Below are 18,046 nucleotides of genomic sequence, written 5' to 3'. Positions count from 1 at the left end.
CAGGCTCGAGCAGGAGCCAGAGACACGCAGCTCCCCGAGCACAGATGCGTGTCCAGAGCGCCCCCCTGGACATCTGCCCGCGGGGCTCGGGCTCATTCTGTGCAGGTGGCGCCGGGGCCGTCGCCGGCAGGTGCCTGCTCCTGGGCGTAGCGATGCGGGCGTGGCGCAGGGAGGGTGGACACGCATCGTTTCATGGCTGCACAGATGTATGCGAGCTGAGTGGCATTACCGCCCACGTGCTTCTATAGTTAGCACGTCTACTGGATGCTTGTCAGAGAGAGATGAGCACTTTCTAAAGGAACACAGTATTTCTGATCCGCTTTCTTCCGGCTCTGAGGAAGTTTTCACTGTGGCTTCACCAGGTAGCTGCCTACAGTTCCCTAAAGGCAGGCGAGGTAACTGAAGAAGGGCGGAGATTCTCCAGGAGAGAGATGTGGGGAGATGAAGCAGGAGGGTTGGTTTCAGTCCTGATTCTGAAAAATGCTGTGGCCGTAAAACAGCACCCAGTGGCTTTAATGTATTTTTCTCATTTTATAGGGTCCTCCCGGCCCCTCTGGTGAGGCGGGCCCGCCAGGTCCTCCTGGGAAAAGAGTAAGTTTTTAAAATGATTTATTGGAAACCTCTACGCGTTATCCACTATGTGTGTGAATTCATATACTATTTAGGTAAGCAGTGCATTAGAATGACGCTGAGAAATGTACGTCCTGGAGAAGAGGGCGATTTCTTAAGGTTGCCAAAATACCTCTGGAACTGGATCACACTCGGCCGACAGGTCACAGTGAGGGCAGCTCCCCTGTCTGTGTAGCCGCCCTCTGTGTAGCTGTCCTGGGCTGTTAGCATCAGCTCCACCGCATCCCAGAGAGATGGACTGTCACAGGCCAGGGCTACCTAAGAAACTGTGAAAACCTGGACGCAGGATCCAGGGAATGGGCCCGGGAGCCATCAGCAGGAAACGTTAGATCGCTTTCCATGGGCACACGTCTCTGATTTGGAAGCAGAGCCCTTGTTGAGATTTTTGGTTCCAGCAGCTGCTAGATTTCCCTCCCTGTCCTTACTGCTGTGCTGTTTTGTAACAGCTTCTGTGGACCCGCCTCTCGCAGCGGTTAGGCCTGCTCCTCTTCTAGTCTCTTTGCCACATCCTCTGTACGTGGATAGGTGGGAAACACCAAGTATACACTGAGTGGCCAGATTATTATGACCACCTGATGTTTGTAGGCAAATTAGCTATAATTTTGCGTTGAAGTTGCTAGAGGGCCAGATCATTATAAACGTCTGAATAGCACAACATACCTAAGTATCGTTGCTGATCAAGTTCATCCTATCATGTTGATGGCGTATCCCAATGGAGATGGCTTCTTCCAACAAGACAATGCGCCATGCCACGGTGCTCGTGTTGTGCAGGAGTGGTTCCAAGAACATGAGGGAGACTTTGCCTTGCTTAGGTGGCTCCCACAGTCACCAGATCTCCATCCAATTGAGCATTTGTGGGACGAAGTTGAAAGAGCCATCAGGCAGCTGGTTCCACAACCATCAAATCTCACAGACTGGACACTGCTATTCATCGGGCATGGTGTCGGATTCCTTGCATCACTTTTCAACATCTCGTGGAGTCAATGCCAAGAAGAATCGCCGCAGTATTGAAGGCAAAAGGTGGCCCAACGAAGTACTGATGGGGTGGTCATAATAATCTGGCCACTCAGTGTATTTCTTGGGCTCGGTCTCCCTAAGAAATCCAAAGGGACCGAGCTGTTCCCCCCTGGTAGCTTAATTTTAGGGGCATTTTCACACACCCGTCTTTGTAGACAGAGTGTAGTAGGTTTTCCTTTGGTCTCCCAGCAACATAAATGTGAGTTGATATTTACAGACATTTCTCTCTGACAGAAATGAATTTGGTTTGTAGTAAATATCTTCTTGGAATGCAATTTCTCTTCATGACCAAGTGCCCCTTTTCCCTTCCTCCTCTCACTACGCGCCTTCAGTCACCAGAACATGAAAGCTTAAGTAAGCTTTGTCTCTGCTTTGTGGCATCAACATTCCTCCTCGGTCTCCCCACACTGGAGACCCGGAAAGACCAACAGCCATTAGCTCCAGCACCCCAGTGCCGAAGGAGCAATGGCAAGACATGCGTTCACACGTATTACCATTTTTTCCATGAGTGAATCCTACACAGAAGCCTTCCTAATAGAATATTGATCAGAATGTGGCAAGTGGCGGTGATACTGACATTCAACACACTAACAGTTATTGAACAAGTAGGGGAATCAAGTTGTCATTTGTAGTGCACGGACACCCTGTCATGCATTGGTAATACTTGAGAATAGAAGTGTATTTCCTTCAGGCACTAGAAGAGTGTGTAGCTGCTGTCAATAAGCCGTGAGATGCTAAGACCCGAGTTAGCCTCACAGCTGTTCGAAAACCAAGTTTGTTCCATGCATTCTGCTGAGAAATAATTTCGGGAGCTGATTAACATAACGTAAACATGACAGCCTTAAAAAGCACCGTCTCCCTCCTTTCCCCAACCTCAGTCTCAGCCCCTGACTCTGAGCAAAAATTGAAGTAAACAAGAGAGTCTGGGGGAAAAATGAATGCAATTTTCTTGAGATCACTCATTTAAGCTTTCAGGACTTGTGTCTGAACTGGTGTAGAAAATTCCATCACCTGGCATCGCATGCTTGTTAAATTAACAATACAAATTCAATTAATGAGTGGACATGAAATAAATATTCCTTGGTAATTGTCAGTTTTACAGGCCTTAGAATAAGTTTATCACGGATACTTACGTGTGGACCTTACTGTGGCGGCTCTCACAGCCGGAGCCCCGGTGGTGTTGAGTTGAAAGGTTTCTAGGAAATGCCGAAAGTGAAGACATGAATAATGCGGCACAGTTATTAGGAACAAAATGTAAATATCATGGGGATTATAATGCCTTATTTCTAGCTCAGAACGCTTTCTTTGATACTCTGAATATGAGGTTATGCAACATAAATGCCTCTTCTCTACATCAGTTGTCCACAAGGTTTAGGAATGCCGAGATTTTTATGTCCCAGGTGACCTGTAAGTGCAGAGGAGGTCTGACTGTGTGATGTTTGCAGGGTCCGCCGGGAGCAGCAGGTGCAGAGGGACGGCAAGGGGAAAAGGGCGCCAAGGTAAGGCCGGTGGTGTAGGTCTTACGTATGCAAAGCTGATGCCTACACGGCTTTGCATACACGGCCAACGTCTAGATTGACACGTTTTTTAGACTTAACACTTTTCATGAAATAACAAGACATGTTTCCTCACTGGTCACGTCTGTCCGTGTTGTATTTTCTAACAGGGGGAAGCAGGTGCCGAAGGGCCTGCCGGGAAGACTGGCCCAGTTGGTCCGCAGGGCCCCGCCGGGAAGCCCGGTCCGGAGGGCCTTCGGGGCATCCCCGGGCCTGTGGTGAGCATCTGTGATGTTTCATCTTTTTAAAAAAACACACACACCACAATTCTAAATGAAAATGTTCATGTCAGCACTATTTTATAAATTAGAGTGTGGATGTTTGAAGGGAATTCGGGAAATATGTAATAATGAAAATCTTAAATATTTCAGTATGTCATTTATTTAATTAGTTCATGGTGAAATTCTAACTCAGAAAGGCAGAGTAGAAAATGAAACCCTGTGATCACAAAGATGTCATATTTTAACACTGCACGCACATGTGTGTGTGTGTGTGTGCGTGCACGCTTGCACGCGCCTGTGCCTGTAGACAAATGCCACACAAGGGGAGAAGCCTCGAGAGCTTACAATTGGAGTTCCCCATGTGAGGGACTCTAAAATTAAATTTTCTTTCTTCCAAAATTAAAATAATATGTTTCTGTTCATTTAAGAAATTAATCCTGTTTGTTTTTCACAGGGAGAACAAGGTCTCCCCGGAGCTGCAGGCCAGGACGGGCCGCCCGGTCCCTTGGTGAGTAGCACCCTTCCTGTTAGGAGGGGAGAATTCCAGAAACGAAATCGTTTATGAGCTACAGTTTCCGTTATTCTAGCTTATAACCTGCTCTCTATTTTGTGCAACATTCAAGGAAGTGTCTTACACTGGAGAAGAGGAAAATAAATCTAACTGATAGGTTCTTTTGAAAATATGCCCCATGATTAGATCTTTCCTTTGTTCTGTCCTTGGATGAAAAAAATGTTTCCCCTCCGAAGAAAATGCCACCAATGGCCTGGCCAGATCTTTTCCAAACGCGGACAGTTCCCCACATGCGTGCGGTTGCCTGCCTTTCCGGGCCCTGCATTTAGAAGAGCAGCACTGGCCCAGTCCTGAAGGCTCTGCGAGTGACGCTCACTACTTTAAATAAGCAAGGACTTCCATTTAGTAACTTAAATTCTACAAAACGCTGCTGATCATGAATATGTTAATCATCTCAGAGACATTTACATACTTAGAAAGCCATTAAACTGGGTCTCACAATCTTAATTATTCTGGGAATTGGGGTCATTCCTTTTAGTAAAAATGTCACCAGAATTTCCTCTAACATGAATGTCTTTTAACTTTCTCTGAAAAGTTAAAGATCAGTTATTTTAGTGACTGAATAAAAGTTACCAAGTTTTGAGTGACTTCAAGCAGGAGATTATCAAGTCAGCACGCGACCTCACAGGCCCTGGGCCAGCCCTGCCCCCCGGCCCTCTGCACTATTTGGGGAATATTCTCCATGAATACGGGCCGCTCCTGGCTGCAGAGTCCGACCTGGAGAAAGAAAGCACTTTGCCTTAATGTCACCCTAAAATTCGCCAGGGATTTTTTTCTTGTTATTTCATATTTTCCCAGTAAGTATTCTGACCTTTTTCCTGGATGAAATAAAAAACATCAATCATGCGGGAGACTTCCTCCGGCTAAATGGTTATATTAAAAACAAACCAGACAGGCCACCCGGAGGCGGCTCTTAGGTAAACGTGGTATACAGAGCTAGGGAGGGGCTGACCTCCTCAAACCCATTCCCATTCGGGCCCAGTGTGGCCGGGAAAGGGTCAGATTGAGAGCTTGGGTGCCCACCCGTCTCCGGCTGCTTGTTTTAAGGACATATTGTTGCTTTTTCACAGCGTTTTGACTGTGATATCTAATTTTAATGAAGATGCTGCTTGGTCCTCAGAAGGTGAGAGCAGGAGAAGTCATCTCTAGGGTGTCTTTCATGGCCGTTTAATGATCTTTCAGACTCAGCTAATGGAGATGTACGTTTGTGGGCAACTCTTTTGATCGGAGCGAGGAGGAGCGGGTCATGGTTCAGGTCACTGAGCCTGGAGCCAAGCTCCCCGGTTTCGAAACCAAGCGCCCCCACTGCCTGGCTGAGCGGCTTTAGGAAAGTTCCTCGTCTGTAACATGAGGACATTCACAGCCTCTGTTCTGGATGTGAGGGTGTTTAATGAACTACTGTAGTTTTTGAAGGCGGGTGAGCATCTCTGTTTTGGGTCTAAGCTTTTATTTGTGTTTTATTCACTCCAGTGTTGCTGAAACTTCGGGCACGTTTACCTTAGAACTACCTCACATTCCCTCTCTTCACAGGCTGATCAATAAAAGAACCGACAGCGTTCTCTTTGAAACCACAAAGGCCTGAGTAATTGGCAGCCTGGTTACTAAACTGCAGTTTGATTTTATTTTTATGCTACATTTAAACTATCTGTGAGCAGGTCGAGGTGTGCAGTGTTCCACAGTGATTAGCATGTTCAAGCAACATAATGCTTGCTTTTGACCAAATTAAATATTATTTCACAATATCACAGTGCCTGGCAACGTTAAGGCAGCGGAGTGTTGTGATGTTTATCAAAGCCCGGCGCTGCAGGGAATGTCTGTTCCAGACACTGAAGAACGTATCCCCCGTTTTCTCGTTCACTGTATTACTTATGAATTATGTATTTCTCTAGGGTTTTTCCATTTTCAGTATCCTAAAGGGGAACTAGGAACTATGTCCACTTGGAATAACAGCTTTAAATGCAGAGTTAGTATTCTGATGTGTCCCCAGTTCAGAGGGTTAGTTATAACTACTGCTCATATCAGATCTTCCCCGCTTTCTATTTCCAGCGGATGGAAACGACTCGAAACTGGTTTTTGCCTGGCAAATTCCTCTTTAGATATTGTAATTTCATAGAGATTATTAGCTTAGAAGTATTAAGGAAGAATTTCCTGTACCTCCTTCATGAATAATATCCATAGAAACGATTTAAAATGCATTAGAAACACAAATAAATGTCTGGTATAGTTCCCATTAAGCCCAAGCAATTAGAATTCCTAGGGTTTCTTCTTTTTTTTTTTGGCACTTTTGCTGGTTCTGTTAGACTGCGATGAGGAAGCCGATTGGCATAGCAAAAAGGAATAATAATCAATAGTTACATTGCACTCCAGTTTAGGCAGTGCTTTCTGTAGGGCTGGTTTTTCTTTCATGACAACAGTCCTGTGACACGGTTGTTATCATTAGGACACTTTTCTACATAAAGCTCAGAGGTAAGTGACAGACGCCAAGTTTACCCAGCCAGTGAGTGCCCGGCAAGCAGCCTCCTACCCGCCTTCCCACCCACCGCGACCTTTCTCCCGAGTGTACGCCAAACCGAGGTTTTTTAAATTTTACTAGAAATAGCATAATCTTTGAATTTGAGTTTAACGTCAAAATATTTGATTGAATAGATGTTATTTGGAAACCCGTTCTTCTAAAATTAGTGCAATTAACAATTTACCCTTCTCAACTGAAACAACTGTTTCTGTCTTCATATTTATTTAATCAAAATGATCATTAATATATTTTATTATTATGGTTAAATAGTCAACCACAGAGTTTAAATGTGCACAATAGTTTGGAATTCTGAAAAATAAATCCCGGTCATTATTATTTTTTAAACTTGGTCAAGATTAAGTGGGCAGAGTTACCCAAACCGAACTTGCTCTGGGGGTAGTAAGGTGATTCCCTCATTCACACCCGCTCTGTTTGTGACTTCTCGTTGTTTAGGGACCCCCCGGATTACCTGGCCTCAAAGGGGACCCTGGCTCCAAGGGCGAGAAGGTGAGAATAAGCCTGCGCTCCTACTGTTTTCATACTCTAGTAGCAGAGACAATACGTTTGCAGATTAAAAGCACCGAAAGGGGGATTTCAAAGACTGTCTTTCCTGGTCTAACCGAGGACAACGCCCTCAGTCCTTAGCTCTCCAGATGGATTTAGACAAGAGGCAATACACAGAGAGTCGCATGAAGAAGGTACCAGAATGCAGTGCTGCCTTTTCTCAGTGCCCCTGTAGGGACGTACGGAGAGAGCGCGAGGTTATGCTAAAATAGGAATTCAGAAGTAAACGTAGGGAATAGCAAAAGGCCCGCTTTTATGCTTTGAACATGGAAGTAAAAACTTGAACAGACTATCTTATAGATCAAAATAATAATTTGATCTCCCAAAATGTATACTGAGCTGCACCAAATAATTCTTTTGTAAAATAAGCCTTTTTCGGAACGGCATGAATATTTTTGGATTATTTTTAAGTTTCCGCATCTCTCTTAAGACTGCACAATCTCTTAATAGAAGTCATTTCGCATAAAATCAGATGCTTATTGAAACGATGGCCTCCAGTTGTTTACCCACCAGCGTCTCACATCTGGCTAGTTGGTCCTGCGGTTGAGGGAATTCCCTGTCAGTACAGGAAACACCGAAGAGGCTACTTGTAGAAAGCATGTCCTGCCGCAGGACCCCCAGCCCTCCGCACGGTCTGAGTGTCAGAGGAAACGATCGTGTGAGGTGTGGGCAGAGCAGGTCTTCATCCCACAGCCTTTTCAGAAAGTTCAAGTTTCGTTTCACAAGTTCATTGTGCAATTATTTTATGACGATAAGTGACTGCCGGGCTGTGATGTCTATAGTGTTAACACTTCTTTTCTCTGCCTCCCACAGGGGCATCCTGGTTTGATTGGCCTGATCGGGCCTCCAGGGGAACAAGGCGAGAAGGGGGACAGAGGGCTGCCCGGGACCCAGGGATCTCCAGGAGCGAAGGGCGATGGGGTGAGGAAGGACATTACTTTCCTGCCCATCCCAGTGATACACACACACACAGCACGTGCACAGCCCTTTCTACTTGACCGAGGAGGCGATTCAGAGCGTCTTTATTCTAATCTCCTGGAGTCAGTAGTGTTTTCAAAGAGAAATTTATTTCACCTTAGAGTAAATAAATTAAAAGCGTGACAAGTTCGAAGCACAGAAATTACAGTTCAGTAGTTAATTGCACTCACAGGTATTGATCCCCAACACTTGCAAATCATTATTCTGAAGGCTGCAGGAACATGAATATGTATGCAGACACTGAAGCAACAGGAAATAGACTCTCTTGCAAAGTGACTTCTTAGACAGACAGTGGGAAACGTAAGCTCTTCCCACGTATTTCTGCGTCCTCTGCATATGGCGCTGTGGCTGCCATGCAAACCAGGACACTGACGGCTGAGAAAAACCCTCTAACGCGGCTGCCTCTCTCCTAGGGGATTCCAGGCCCTGCTGGTCCCATCGGGCCCCCTGGCCCTCCAGGCTTACCAGTAAGTACCAGGAAAGAGAGTTTTCTAAAGTAAACGTACAGATGCCCCAAAGAGACACCCTCCTCATCTCTGTGATTTGCTCTTGCGTTTTGCAGGGCCCTCAAGGTCCCAAGGGGAACAAAGGCTCCACGGTGAGTACCTGCGCCCTCGGCCCTTGGCAGCGAGGCCGCCTCCAGTGCCTTGTTCTCTGTTCATCGCGTTCCTTTTCCTTTCCCACAGGGACCCGCCGGCCAGAAGGGCGACAGTGGTCTGCCAGGGCCCCCCGGGCCTCCGGTGAGTGCGTGGAGGCGAGAGTGGCCTCGTGGCTCTTAGGGTCTCGAGACGACGCCTCCAAATGTGTGAGGAGGGGGAGCAGCCACGTTCAGGAAGCTCTCGGTCTGCACGCCGAGGCTTGTCCTGGCGTTGGCTTCGCTGTGTGAATAGAGATGCTTTCATTATATCTCTATTCGGGAAGTCCTGTTCTTATTAGTTTCTTAAGAAACTCATCTATTTTGATGTCAGATTTTCATGAAAGCAGCTGATGGTCTGCCACACAGACAGTGCATATCTGACACTCAGAGCAAACAGTGCTGAGGTGGGCATTGTTCTCCTGCTGCGTCTAAGGATAAGAAAAGCGATGCGTCACCCCCACGGGTGAACGCTGGCATGTCCAGGCTTCAGGCCCCTGTGGGGGGCTTGCTTCCCAGCTGGAGGGGGAGCAGTGCGCTTCCCCCGCAGGATCTTACTGTCCAGCAGTCCCAGGGGCCCAAGCTCTAGACCAGAGTGCCCGCAGGTCCTTTCCGAGGCCATGGGGCCAGGTCCGAGGGAGGCCTCCCGCCCGGCGCGTGGGTGGCTGTCTTCTCCTGACGCCTCTTCGTGCTGACTTCTGTCCAGGCCGGTCTCTGCCCCCATCTTCCCTCACCCTAAGGAGGCCAGTCTAGGACCCACCCTGCTGCTCTCAGTTACTTCACTAATTCTGTGCACAGCAACCCCATTTCCAAATAAAAGTCTTCTCCTGAGGTGCTGGCACTCCAGACTTCTATGGGACACAGTTCAACCCATAACGATATGGATCAACGATTTAGTGTAAATGCAAGTCTGGTGGCATTTCTTTTGAGTTTGTTCATTTATAAATGTTTGAAACAAGCTAAGGTGTATTTGTAAAAGATTGAAGTATCATCATATAAATTATCATCAAGCACAGTAGACACCTCCTTAGCACAAGAGCCTTAAAGTGGTGCTTCATCTTCAGGGACTGAAAGCTAATTGTAGGGATAAGGCATGTAAATGAGGACTAATTAATAAACGAGAGCAGGCATCTGATGAACGTCCACGCCAATGCGTGCTCCATCACCAGCAATAACTAAGATCCGCAGGCTATCCGACCTCAGGAAACAAGGCCTGTGTGACCTCTCTCTCTCGCAGGGTCCACCTGGGGAAGTCATCCAGCCTCTACCCATCCTGTCACCCAAGAAGACAAGACGACACACGGAGGGCATGCAGGCCGACGCGGGGGACGCTACTCTCGACTACTCGGACGGGATGGAGGAAATATTCGGTTCCCTCAATTCCCTGAAACAAGACATTGAGCACATGAAGTTTCCAATGGGCACGCAGACCAACCCCGCTCGCACATGCAAAGACCTGCAGCTCAGCCACCCCGACTTCCCTGATGGTACGTCAGTGACACATGACCAAGCCCAAGTACAGCGCCTCCCAGCTCCGAGGCGGGTGTCAGCTCATTCATTCTCGTTAAGTGTTAATACAGTCTCCAAAGAAAGCGAGAGCCAACCATTTATTAATTCCCATCTTGTAACAGAAAAAGTCATTTACGCTGCGGAATGCAAAATCTGCTTTGAAAAACCCGTGTCTGTTAAATAAGGGTTCATTAAATTATGACAAGATCATTTTTGGATGATTATAGATAACAGAGATGCACTTTGCCTTGTAATAGTCACAGAATGGGACTGATGTGTACACACAGATGTGCACGTTACCATATGATTATTTATATCCTATACCCTAACATACTTTACATTAACATGAGTGAAATCAACATGATGAAATAGCATAACTGAATCGTATTTGATCCAGTGAGCAGAGTATTTAAGAGTTAGGATAGCTTGGAGCAAACATGTGTTTCATCCACCCACCAACAACCAGAGCAACTGCTCATCCCTATTTACCATCTTCACCCACCTGCCCCCACCGTCAGGGTCACTCCCAGGGTACAGTGTGCTCGGCGCCACTTAGCTAACGGCATCAATAGAAAGCGGCCTCTAAACGCACAGAACCCACCTGCCTCTGCGGGCCCCGTGCAGAGGAGGAGGACAGTTACTGCACGAAGGAGTTTTCACTCTAAAGTAATGCTCACGGGTAATCCTTCAGGCCGAGTAGATACTCCCACCGCCTCCACTGTTACCAACGAGTAAACCAAGAAAATATAACCTGGCTGTTCTACTCGGCTGCCTTCAGTGGTAAATAATGCCGACGGGGTTTAGGGTGGAGTGTATATCTGCCTCCATGTGCGGGCGATTCATTGCACATGAGAAATAGAGGTTACTATTTGAGGAGGCGGCATGGAAGCCGAGACCTGAAAGTAAGAGGCGTGCTAGGAAGGAAAACGGGGGTACGGGCACAGCTCTGAGGCAGACAAAAGGGTCACTTTTTACCTCTTCAAACATAGACCCCAATACAACCAAACGCGTACGAGAAATCCCTGTGGGAAAGACGGGTGGATATTTATGTTACCTCATTTCTCTTTCTAATGAAATTGGATACAGAATGCAGTTGCTTTCAGGCCTACGTGAGTTTGCCCATGACCTTAGTCCATGACCTATTGCTCCCTGCCTCCAGGCGAATACTGGATCGATCCTAACCAAGGCTGCTCAGGAGATTCCTTCAAGGTTTACTGCAATTTCACGTCGGGCGGCGAGACGTGCATTTACCCAGACAGGAAATCCGAGGGGGTAAGCCAGTGTGTCGGTCGTGACTGTGACAGTTCCCGCCGTGTTTTTGCAATATTGAACTCAACAGGAAAACGATGCTGTCATATTCTCATTCATCTGCTTTTCTTACGGAGTAATTAGAGCATCCATTTGCATAAACATGAATGAGGCACCAAGTGATGTGTGGCGTTAACAAATACTCTCTCCTGGATTTTTACCCACGTGTGTTCTTTTTGCACCTGTGTGCTCTCAAATTCTAGGGCTTTCCACGACACAGCGGATCCTCAGGTGTCAGTGCATGTGTAATAGTCTTTACGCCACCCACCACGTGGTAGAACTCGCAGCTGTGTATTATGCTGGAAATAGAGTTTCATAAAGAATTACTTTTTCAATAAAAGAAGAGTATTCTCCACACATGCATACTTTTGAAATATTTAGTCCCTTCAAACCCATTTCTTTTTTTTTCCTCAACCGAGGATATTTTCTCATTGATTTTCAGAGAGGGTGGAAGAGAGAGGGAAAGCCAGAGAGGAACACATCAACTGGTTGCCTCCTGCATGAACCCCAACCAGGGCCCAGGACCCTTCAGTCCACAGGCCGACGCCCTATCCACTGAGCCAGACCGGCTAGGGCCAAACTCATTTCTTGGTTTTCACCCAGCAGTATCAGTACATTTGAGTTCTATCTTTAAAGCTAAAGGCTAATTATTAATATAATGAAAGATTTTTCACTGGCATAAGTATAGTCTCCAAACACAATACAGGTGGGAAATTATGCCTTTATGGTTTCTGAATAAACCACATTTTTCTTAGGAAATGGCGTGAGTCTGAGTTACAGAAACTCCCTAAGTCAAAACAAGCGGCTTTATGTGCAGCATGGAGAGTAGGGGCAGGAGACAAAGCAAACTTCCATTTCCCACCCGCACGGCACGCGGCGAAGCATCACAGAGCTCCTGGAGCCCCCAAGAGCTGTGGCAAAGAGGAAATGCGCCCCTTACACCGATGACTCCAGTTCCCTGCCAGAAGGCAGCCGTATATGCCGCTCCCCTTTGCAGAGCAAAACGACCCACGCAGATCCATGAGAGACTCCGGCCATTCTTCCCAGCAGGGCATGGCCAGGCTTGCTTCCCGCCAACGACTCTCTGTCGCATCCGCCTCAGTTGCTGGCGGGGGACTTTCAGGCTCGACCGTGGCTGTGGGTGCTGGTGGTACCCGCCAGACGGCTGATGCCACTTGGCGCTGGGAGGGCATCCATGGCAAGGGGTGAGCTGGGCGTCCCAGCTGTGTTCCCTGCAGCCCTTCGCTTGCCTTTACCAGGTTCTTTTCCCTTCTTAGCAGCGAAAGGAAACCAAGAAAATGACTCATCCTCACTAAATGGGAATTCCCAGGATCCATCTCCAAGTTGGCCCTTTGTATCATTTTGTATAATCCAGAGTAGGCCCTTTAGCATCTCCCTCCTACTGAAAATTACTGATGTGTACACACACGTTATTGTTCATGGTATTTACCGACTGTCTGATTTCCCTGCTCTTTTGCAACAGGTGAGAATTTCATCGTGGCCAAAGGAGAAGCCGGGAAGCTGGTTCAGTGAATTTAAGAGAGGAAAACTGGTATGTTGTTACCTCAACATGCAATGGTTTCTCTAGAGCAGCGGTTCTCAACCTGTGGGTCGCCAGCCTGTGGGTTGCGACCCCTTTGGGGGTCGAATGACCCTTTCACACGGGTCGCCTAAGACCACTGGAAAACACATATAATTACATATTGTTTTTGTGATTAATCACTATGCTTTAATTATGTTCAATTTGTAACATGAAAATACATCCTGCATATCAGATATTTACATGACGATTCATAACAGTAGCAAAATTACAGTGATGAAGTAGCAACGAAAATAATGTAATGGTTGGGGGTCACCACAACATGAGGAACTGTATTAAAGGGTCGCGGCATTAGGAAGGTTGAGAACCACTGCTCTAGAGCTTCGTAAATGAGGCTCAAATTTCCTTTCTCTTGACACTGACGGTGCTAGTCTAGGTTATATGAAGCAGGACCGATGGCTCTTACACTACTATGGTGTAGACTTTAGAGAAATCTAAAATTTTCTATCAAAAGAAATGCAGATATACTAAATTCGCTAAAATAATAAGATATACATTTTATTAGCTGAGATAGACATCATTAAAATGGTTTATGTTAGAAACATCAGATGGAATATATCTACTTAGTATCTTTGATTCTGACAATTTCATTTTGTGTTCTTCACTTCCATAAGATTTCATTTCAATATAATCTGGGTGAATTTAATTTTTTCTAAAAATCTAAGTTTATATGTCTCAGCTGAGCCCAGCTCTGTTGATTATACCCCATAACACAATTTATAACTTTGGTAAAAGAGACAGTTTTTAAGACTTTGCAATTAAAACTATTTTTCTTACTCAATCCAAAGCAAGTGTTTACTGACAACACATTCCCTTGTGCCGTGCCAGGCACCGTGCCTGGTGGTGCAAGGATGAGCAAGTCCATGGGCTGAGAATGGACAAGCGGGCGGGTCTGAGCTGAACAGTGAAGACCGGAACTGCCTTAGGAGACCGTGGCCGCCATGGGAACTGCAGGCGCGCGTGTACGAATTTACTTCCAGTTGCTATCCTATGACATTTTGAAAGGAGACGGCGACATCAAACAACATAAACATACTTCACGTCGCACTGACACCTCAGTTTTTACTATTTTACTATTTTACTGTTAGAAAACACACAAATGCAAGGAAAGGCTATTTGGAAACAAAAATTTTTTCTGATGAAGAAACTGAAGCATAAAAAGAAAGTGATTTTTTTCCAAAGATCAGCAGCTCAGGTGGGAACACAGCCCCGACTGCTTCAGATCCTGGCTCTGGGTCCCTGGCCCTCAGCGCACACTTTCCTTAAAGGAAAACGGCTCCCGGGTCACTGTCCACAGGGTTTATCCCGTTAGGACCGAGAAGAGCAGCAGAGTCTTGACGCGTCTTTGGCGTTTCTGTTCCCAGCTTTCCTATCTGGACGTGGAAGGCAATGCCATCAACATGGTGCAGATGACCTTCCTGAAGCTGCTGACGGCGTCCGCGCGGCAGAACTTCACCTACCACTGCCACCAGTCCGCGGCCTGGTACGACGCGGCCGCCGGCGGGTACGGCAAAGCGCTCCGGTTCCTGGGGTCCAACGACGAGGAGATGTCCCACGACAACAGCCCGTACATCAGAGCGCTGCACGACGGCTGCGCGGTGAGTCGCGGCCCCGCGGCCCCGGGCACAGGCGGCACCCGGCCCTCCGTGTGGCCCCAAGTCCCATGTCGCATAGGCAAGGCCGTGGTTAAGATTCGCTGCTAATCACTGACATGTTGAAATACAGTATGTTAGAAACCTCTGATACACACGCAGGAAGGAGAGAGAGTGAGAGAAAATCATTGATGTGCGGCCTCCTGCACACCCCCTACTGGGGATCGAGCCCACAACCCAGGCATGCGCCCTCACCTGGAATCCAGCCATGACCTCCTGTTCATAGGTCAGCGCTCAACCCCTGAGCCATGCCAGGTGGGCAGGTAGACACACTTTTAAAGCCACAACAGAAGGTAATCTTGGGTCGTCGGTTATTTTTATGGAATTATTCTTGATATCTGAATAATATTGCAGCTAGTTATTCTTGAAATGAAAAAAACACCACCACCAAAACCTTATTTTGTTGCCCTCCTCAATCCATGGTTTGAAAATGACAGGTCAAGGACTCAGCGTTTGTACCGCAGATCTTCTCAGCACTGTACTTTGTCGATGAGGACTTGGTGGTTGGCAATACATGCCACCAGTGTAGACGCCACTGTTATTTGTCTTATTTTTCTGCTCTGGGAGTATCTTTTCCACACGCTGGGGATTCTATATAGGAAAATGGCCCACAGAGCGCCCCCAAAAGCCCCGTTTTAGCTGCTGCCTGGAGATAAGTCAGTTACAAGTGAGCAGGTGCCCGTCAAAGGAGAGGAACCACCCTGCAGCTCACGAAGAGGAGGAAGTAGGTGCTTGGGTTCTCCAGTAGAAACGTGCCGATCGCTGTCCACAGAATGCAGACACACCAGTGCTTTCACCTCTTGCATTTAACTCCTATATCTATTTTAATTATGATTCTACTCATAAGGATGTATTATTTATGTAGGCGTATAACCCAATACCAACATTAGTTTTCCTATTAAATGGTATTTATCAATTCAGTAAGATTCTCTTCAACTGTGCAATATGTTCGAGTATTATAGTTGGGTAATTATGGCTAAATGGAGGTGTCAGCTTTCAATATTTAAAACCACATATGACATAAGTGATAACAAGAAGAGCTTATGACATCGATAATAATAAATTTGTGCTTCCACTCTCCTTTCTTATCTGCCTATCTCACTTCAGAAGCTTAAGAAAAAAAAATAACATCTGTGTTAAGACTATAAAATGATTGCATAACCTGTCCAATTTCTGCTTAACTCTACAGTCCAGAAAAGGCTACGAAAAGACTGTGATTGAAATCAACACACCGAGAATTGACCAAGTCCCTATCGTTGATGTAATGATTAATGACTTTGGTGATCAGAATCAGAAGTTTGGATTCGAAGTTGGCCCTGTCTGTTTTCTTGGCTGAGATTAGGACGAATAACATGTGAAATCGACAGGAAACATGCCTTGGTGCCACCCACCCATTTGATGCCACATGCGAGTTTTGAGCAAGGATGGCATAGATAACAACTCGTCACGTATACATGTACCAGTTAGGAGGTACTGACGCCCTCGTCAGTGAGGGCAGAATCACATGGCAAAAGCTTTGAAAATAATTTAAAAAAAGAAAAAAAGATAGTGTGGCTGAGATGGAAACAAGCCTTATTCTTGATACCCAATTTTCACCTCTCCTTTTCCTATTTGGATCTCTTTGGTGCTGTAGAAAAAAAAAAGAGAGAAAAATATATATTCATAAAAGATATGGTGCTCATTCCCATCCGTGAAGGATGTGCTAAAACAGTGTGTTGAATAAATTGTAATTATTTTGTGTACAGTTCTATGCTGTTATCTGTGTCCGTGTCCAAAACTTGCGCGTGTGTCTGAATTCCATCTGGCTCGAATTTTACGACAATCGCAGAACTACGATGGCAATAAATATATGTATTATGAAAAAAATAAAGTTGTCATTTCTGATGGCTCTAATTCCCTGTCTTCGATGAACAATAAAATGCCTTTGTATATATTGCCGTTGAGGGGTTCAGTTATTCGATGCCGACAACAAATTTCTCAGAGGCGCAAACACCGGAAGACTTTGCGAGGCGCACGCCCATCAGCTTCTCTGCTGACAGTAACGTGGATGAATTTCAGCCAAATAGACGCATGTGGATGCTTTATTCAGTGCGATACCTCAACTTTTTTTTTCTTTCCAGAGTCCAGGATCTCACAGGCTACTTGTATATACATGGAAAACAAGCAAGTTTATATTTTTGGACAGGAAAACGCGTACGAGGAGCTATTTAAAAACACACGGATGCCTCCATCAATCAGATGTACAATTTTGTTACTACCTTATCTCACCTCTTGTCTTCGGTGTGCTACCCAGGTTAATATTCAAAGTGGGAAGCTAAGCAATTATTTATGAATATGTTCAATGTTACACTTTTCAAAACAAATCAACTTCTTGAATTGGACTCTAGGTTGCATATTATAAGAGTCTCCAAAAATTATTTTACCTGCACCTGCCCAACAAATATTCTTTCTTTTCTTTCAAGATAATATCATTCATTACCAGACCTACCTAACTGCTAAAGTGCATATGGTGGACTGTCACTAATAGTGCTTGTTTAAAAGTCCTACTTATGAAAAACAATCAAAACATTTTTTTTCCACTAAGGTATTTTCTTTCAGGTAGCTTGAAATAGCAGTAAACTTTAAAAATTACAAATTGAACTTTGTATCTATTTTAAGTAATATATGTCAGACTTGAAAATAAATGTTTTATTATTGCTTATATGAAGTGTTAAGTTAACTGATGCCAGATTCCACTGGACCCTTTCCAGCCGATAATTTATCACAAAAGCGCATACCTGTAATGTTGACATGAAAACGTGAACGTGTGTCCTTCAGAAGTTCTTTTATTTTTGAAATTAAGTTTGTAAATGTCCTTTGGAGAAGGGAGATATGAATCGTATAAATAAACTCAAGTCTTGTCTACCTGGGCTGGTCATTCTCTTTCTTAAACATGTTCCAAATCGCGTTCTCCTGCAGAAAAGGCTTTAGGTTCTGTGTGCTCACCAGCCAGGTTAGAATTGTTTTACATTTTTGAAGAAGAATATTATCCTTCTCAGAAAAGTTGTTTAAATCTCCACTTGTCTAAAACAGATCACCACATGGTATCACCACATGGTAATACTCTATTTGCAAAATAAAAATAGGTTACATTTAAAGTTTCAACAAAGGTACTTCTCGTAGTTAAACATTTTGCAAGGTCTCTAACTTAATAATTTCAGCATTAAAAGTATTTTCAGAACTTTTTTTTAACAGTGTCTAAATCACCCTTGAAATAATATTGTTAATGAAGAGGGGTTCCCTACCTCAGACAAT

General features: G+C 45.4%; 1 protein-coding gene across 2 annotated transcripts in view; it reads left to right on the top strand.

The window, feature by feature from the left end:
• Nucleotides 1-17,657, top strand: part of COL11A1 (collagen type XI alpha 1 chain) — a 140,806-nt gene extending 123,149 nt beyond the window's left edge. The window contains exons 53-66 of one of the 2 annotated variants that reach the window (XM_081112001.1): nucleotides 538-591; nucleotides 3,093-3,146; nucleotides 3,314-3,421; nucleotides 3,879-3,932; nucleotides 6,961-7,014; nucleotides 7,885-7,992; nucleotides 8,463-8,516; nucleotides 8,612-8,647; nucleotides 8,736-8,789; nucleotides 9,921-10,170; nucleotides 11,352-11,464; nucleotides 12,984-13,052; nucleotides 14,465-14,698; nucleotides 15,942-17,657. In XM_081112001.1, coding sequence (XP_080968127.1) covers nucleotides 538-591; nucleotides 3,093-3,146; nucleotides 3,314-3,421; nucleotides 3,879-3,932; nucleotides 6,961-7,014; nucleotides 7,885-7,992; nucleotides 8,463-8,516; nucleotides 8,612-8,647; nucleotides 8,736-8,789; nucleotides 9,921-10,170; nucleotides 11,352-11,464; nucleotides 12,984-13,052; nucleotides 14,465-14,698; nucleotides 15,942-16,088 — 1,389 coding nt within the window. In that variant the 3' untranslated portion in view covers nucleotides 16,089-17,657. The remainder of the gene's footprint in view (nucleotides 1-537; nucleotides 592-3,092; nucleotides 3,147-3,313; nucleotides 3,422-3,878; nucleotides 3,933-6,960; nucleotides 7,015-7,884; nucleotides 7,993-8,462; nucleotides 8,517-8,611; nucleotides 8,648-8,735; nucleotides 8,790-9,920; nucleotides 10,171-11,351; nucleotides 11,465-12,983; nucleotides 13,053-14,464; nucleotides 14,699-15,941) is intronic. The other variant, XM_081112002.1, reaches the window with a different exon arrangement.
• Nucleotides 17,658-18,046: the final 389 nt, after the last annotated feature.

This window comes from Myotis nattereri, assembly GCF_964212035.1.
Source record: "Myotis nattereri genome assembly, chromosome: 18".
NCBI lineage: Eukaryota > Metazoa > Chordata > Mammalia > Chiroptera > Vespertilionidae > Myotis > Myotis nattereri.
This window is presented reverse-complemented; position numbering and strand designations above follow the sequence as displayed.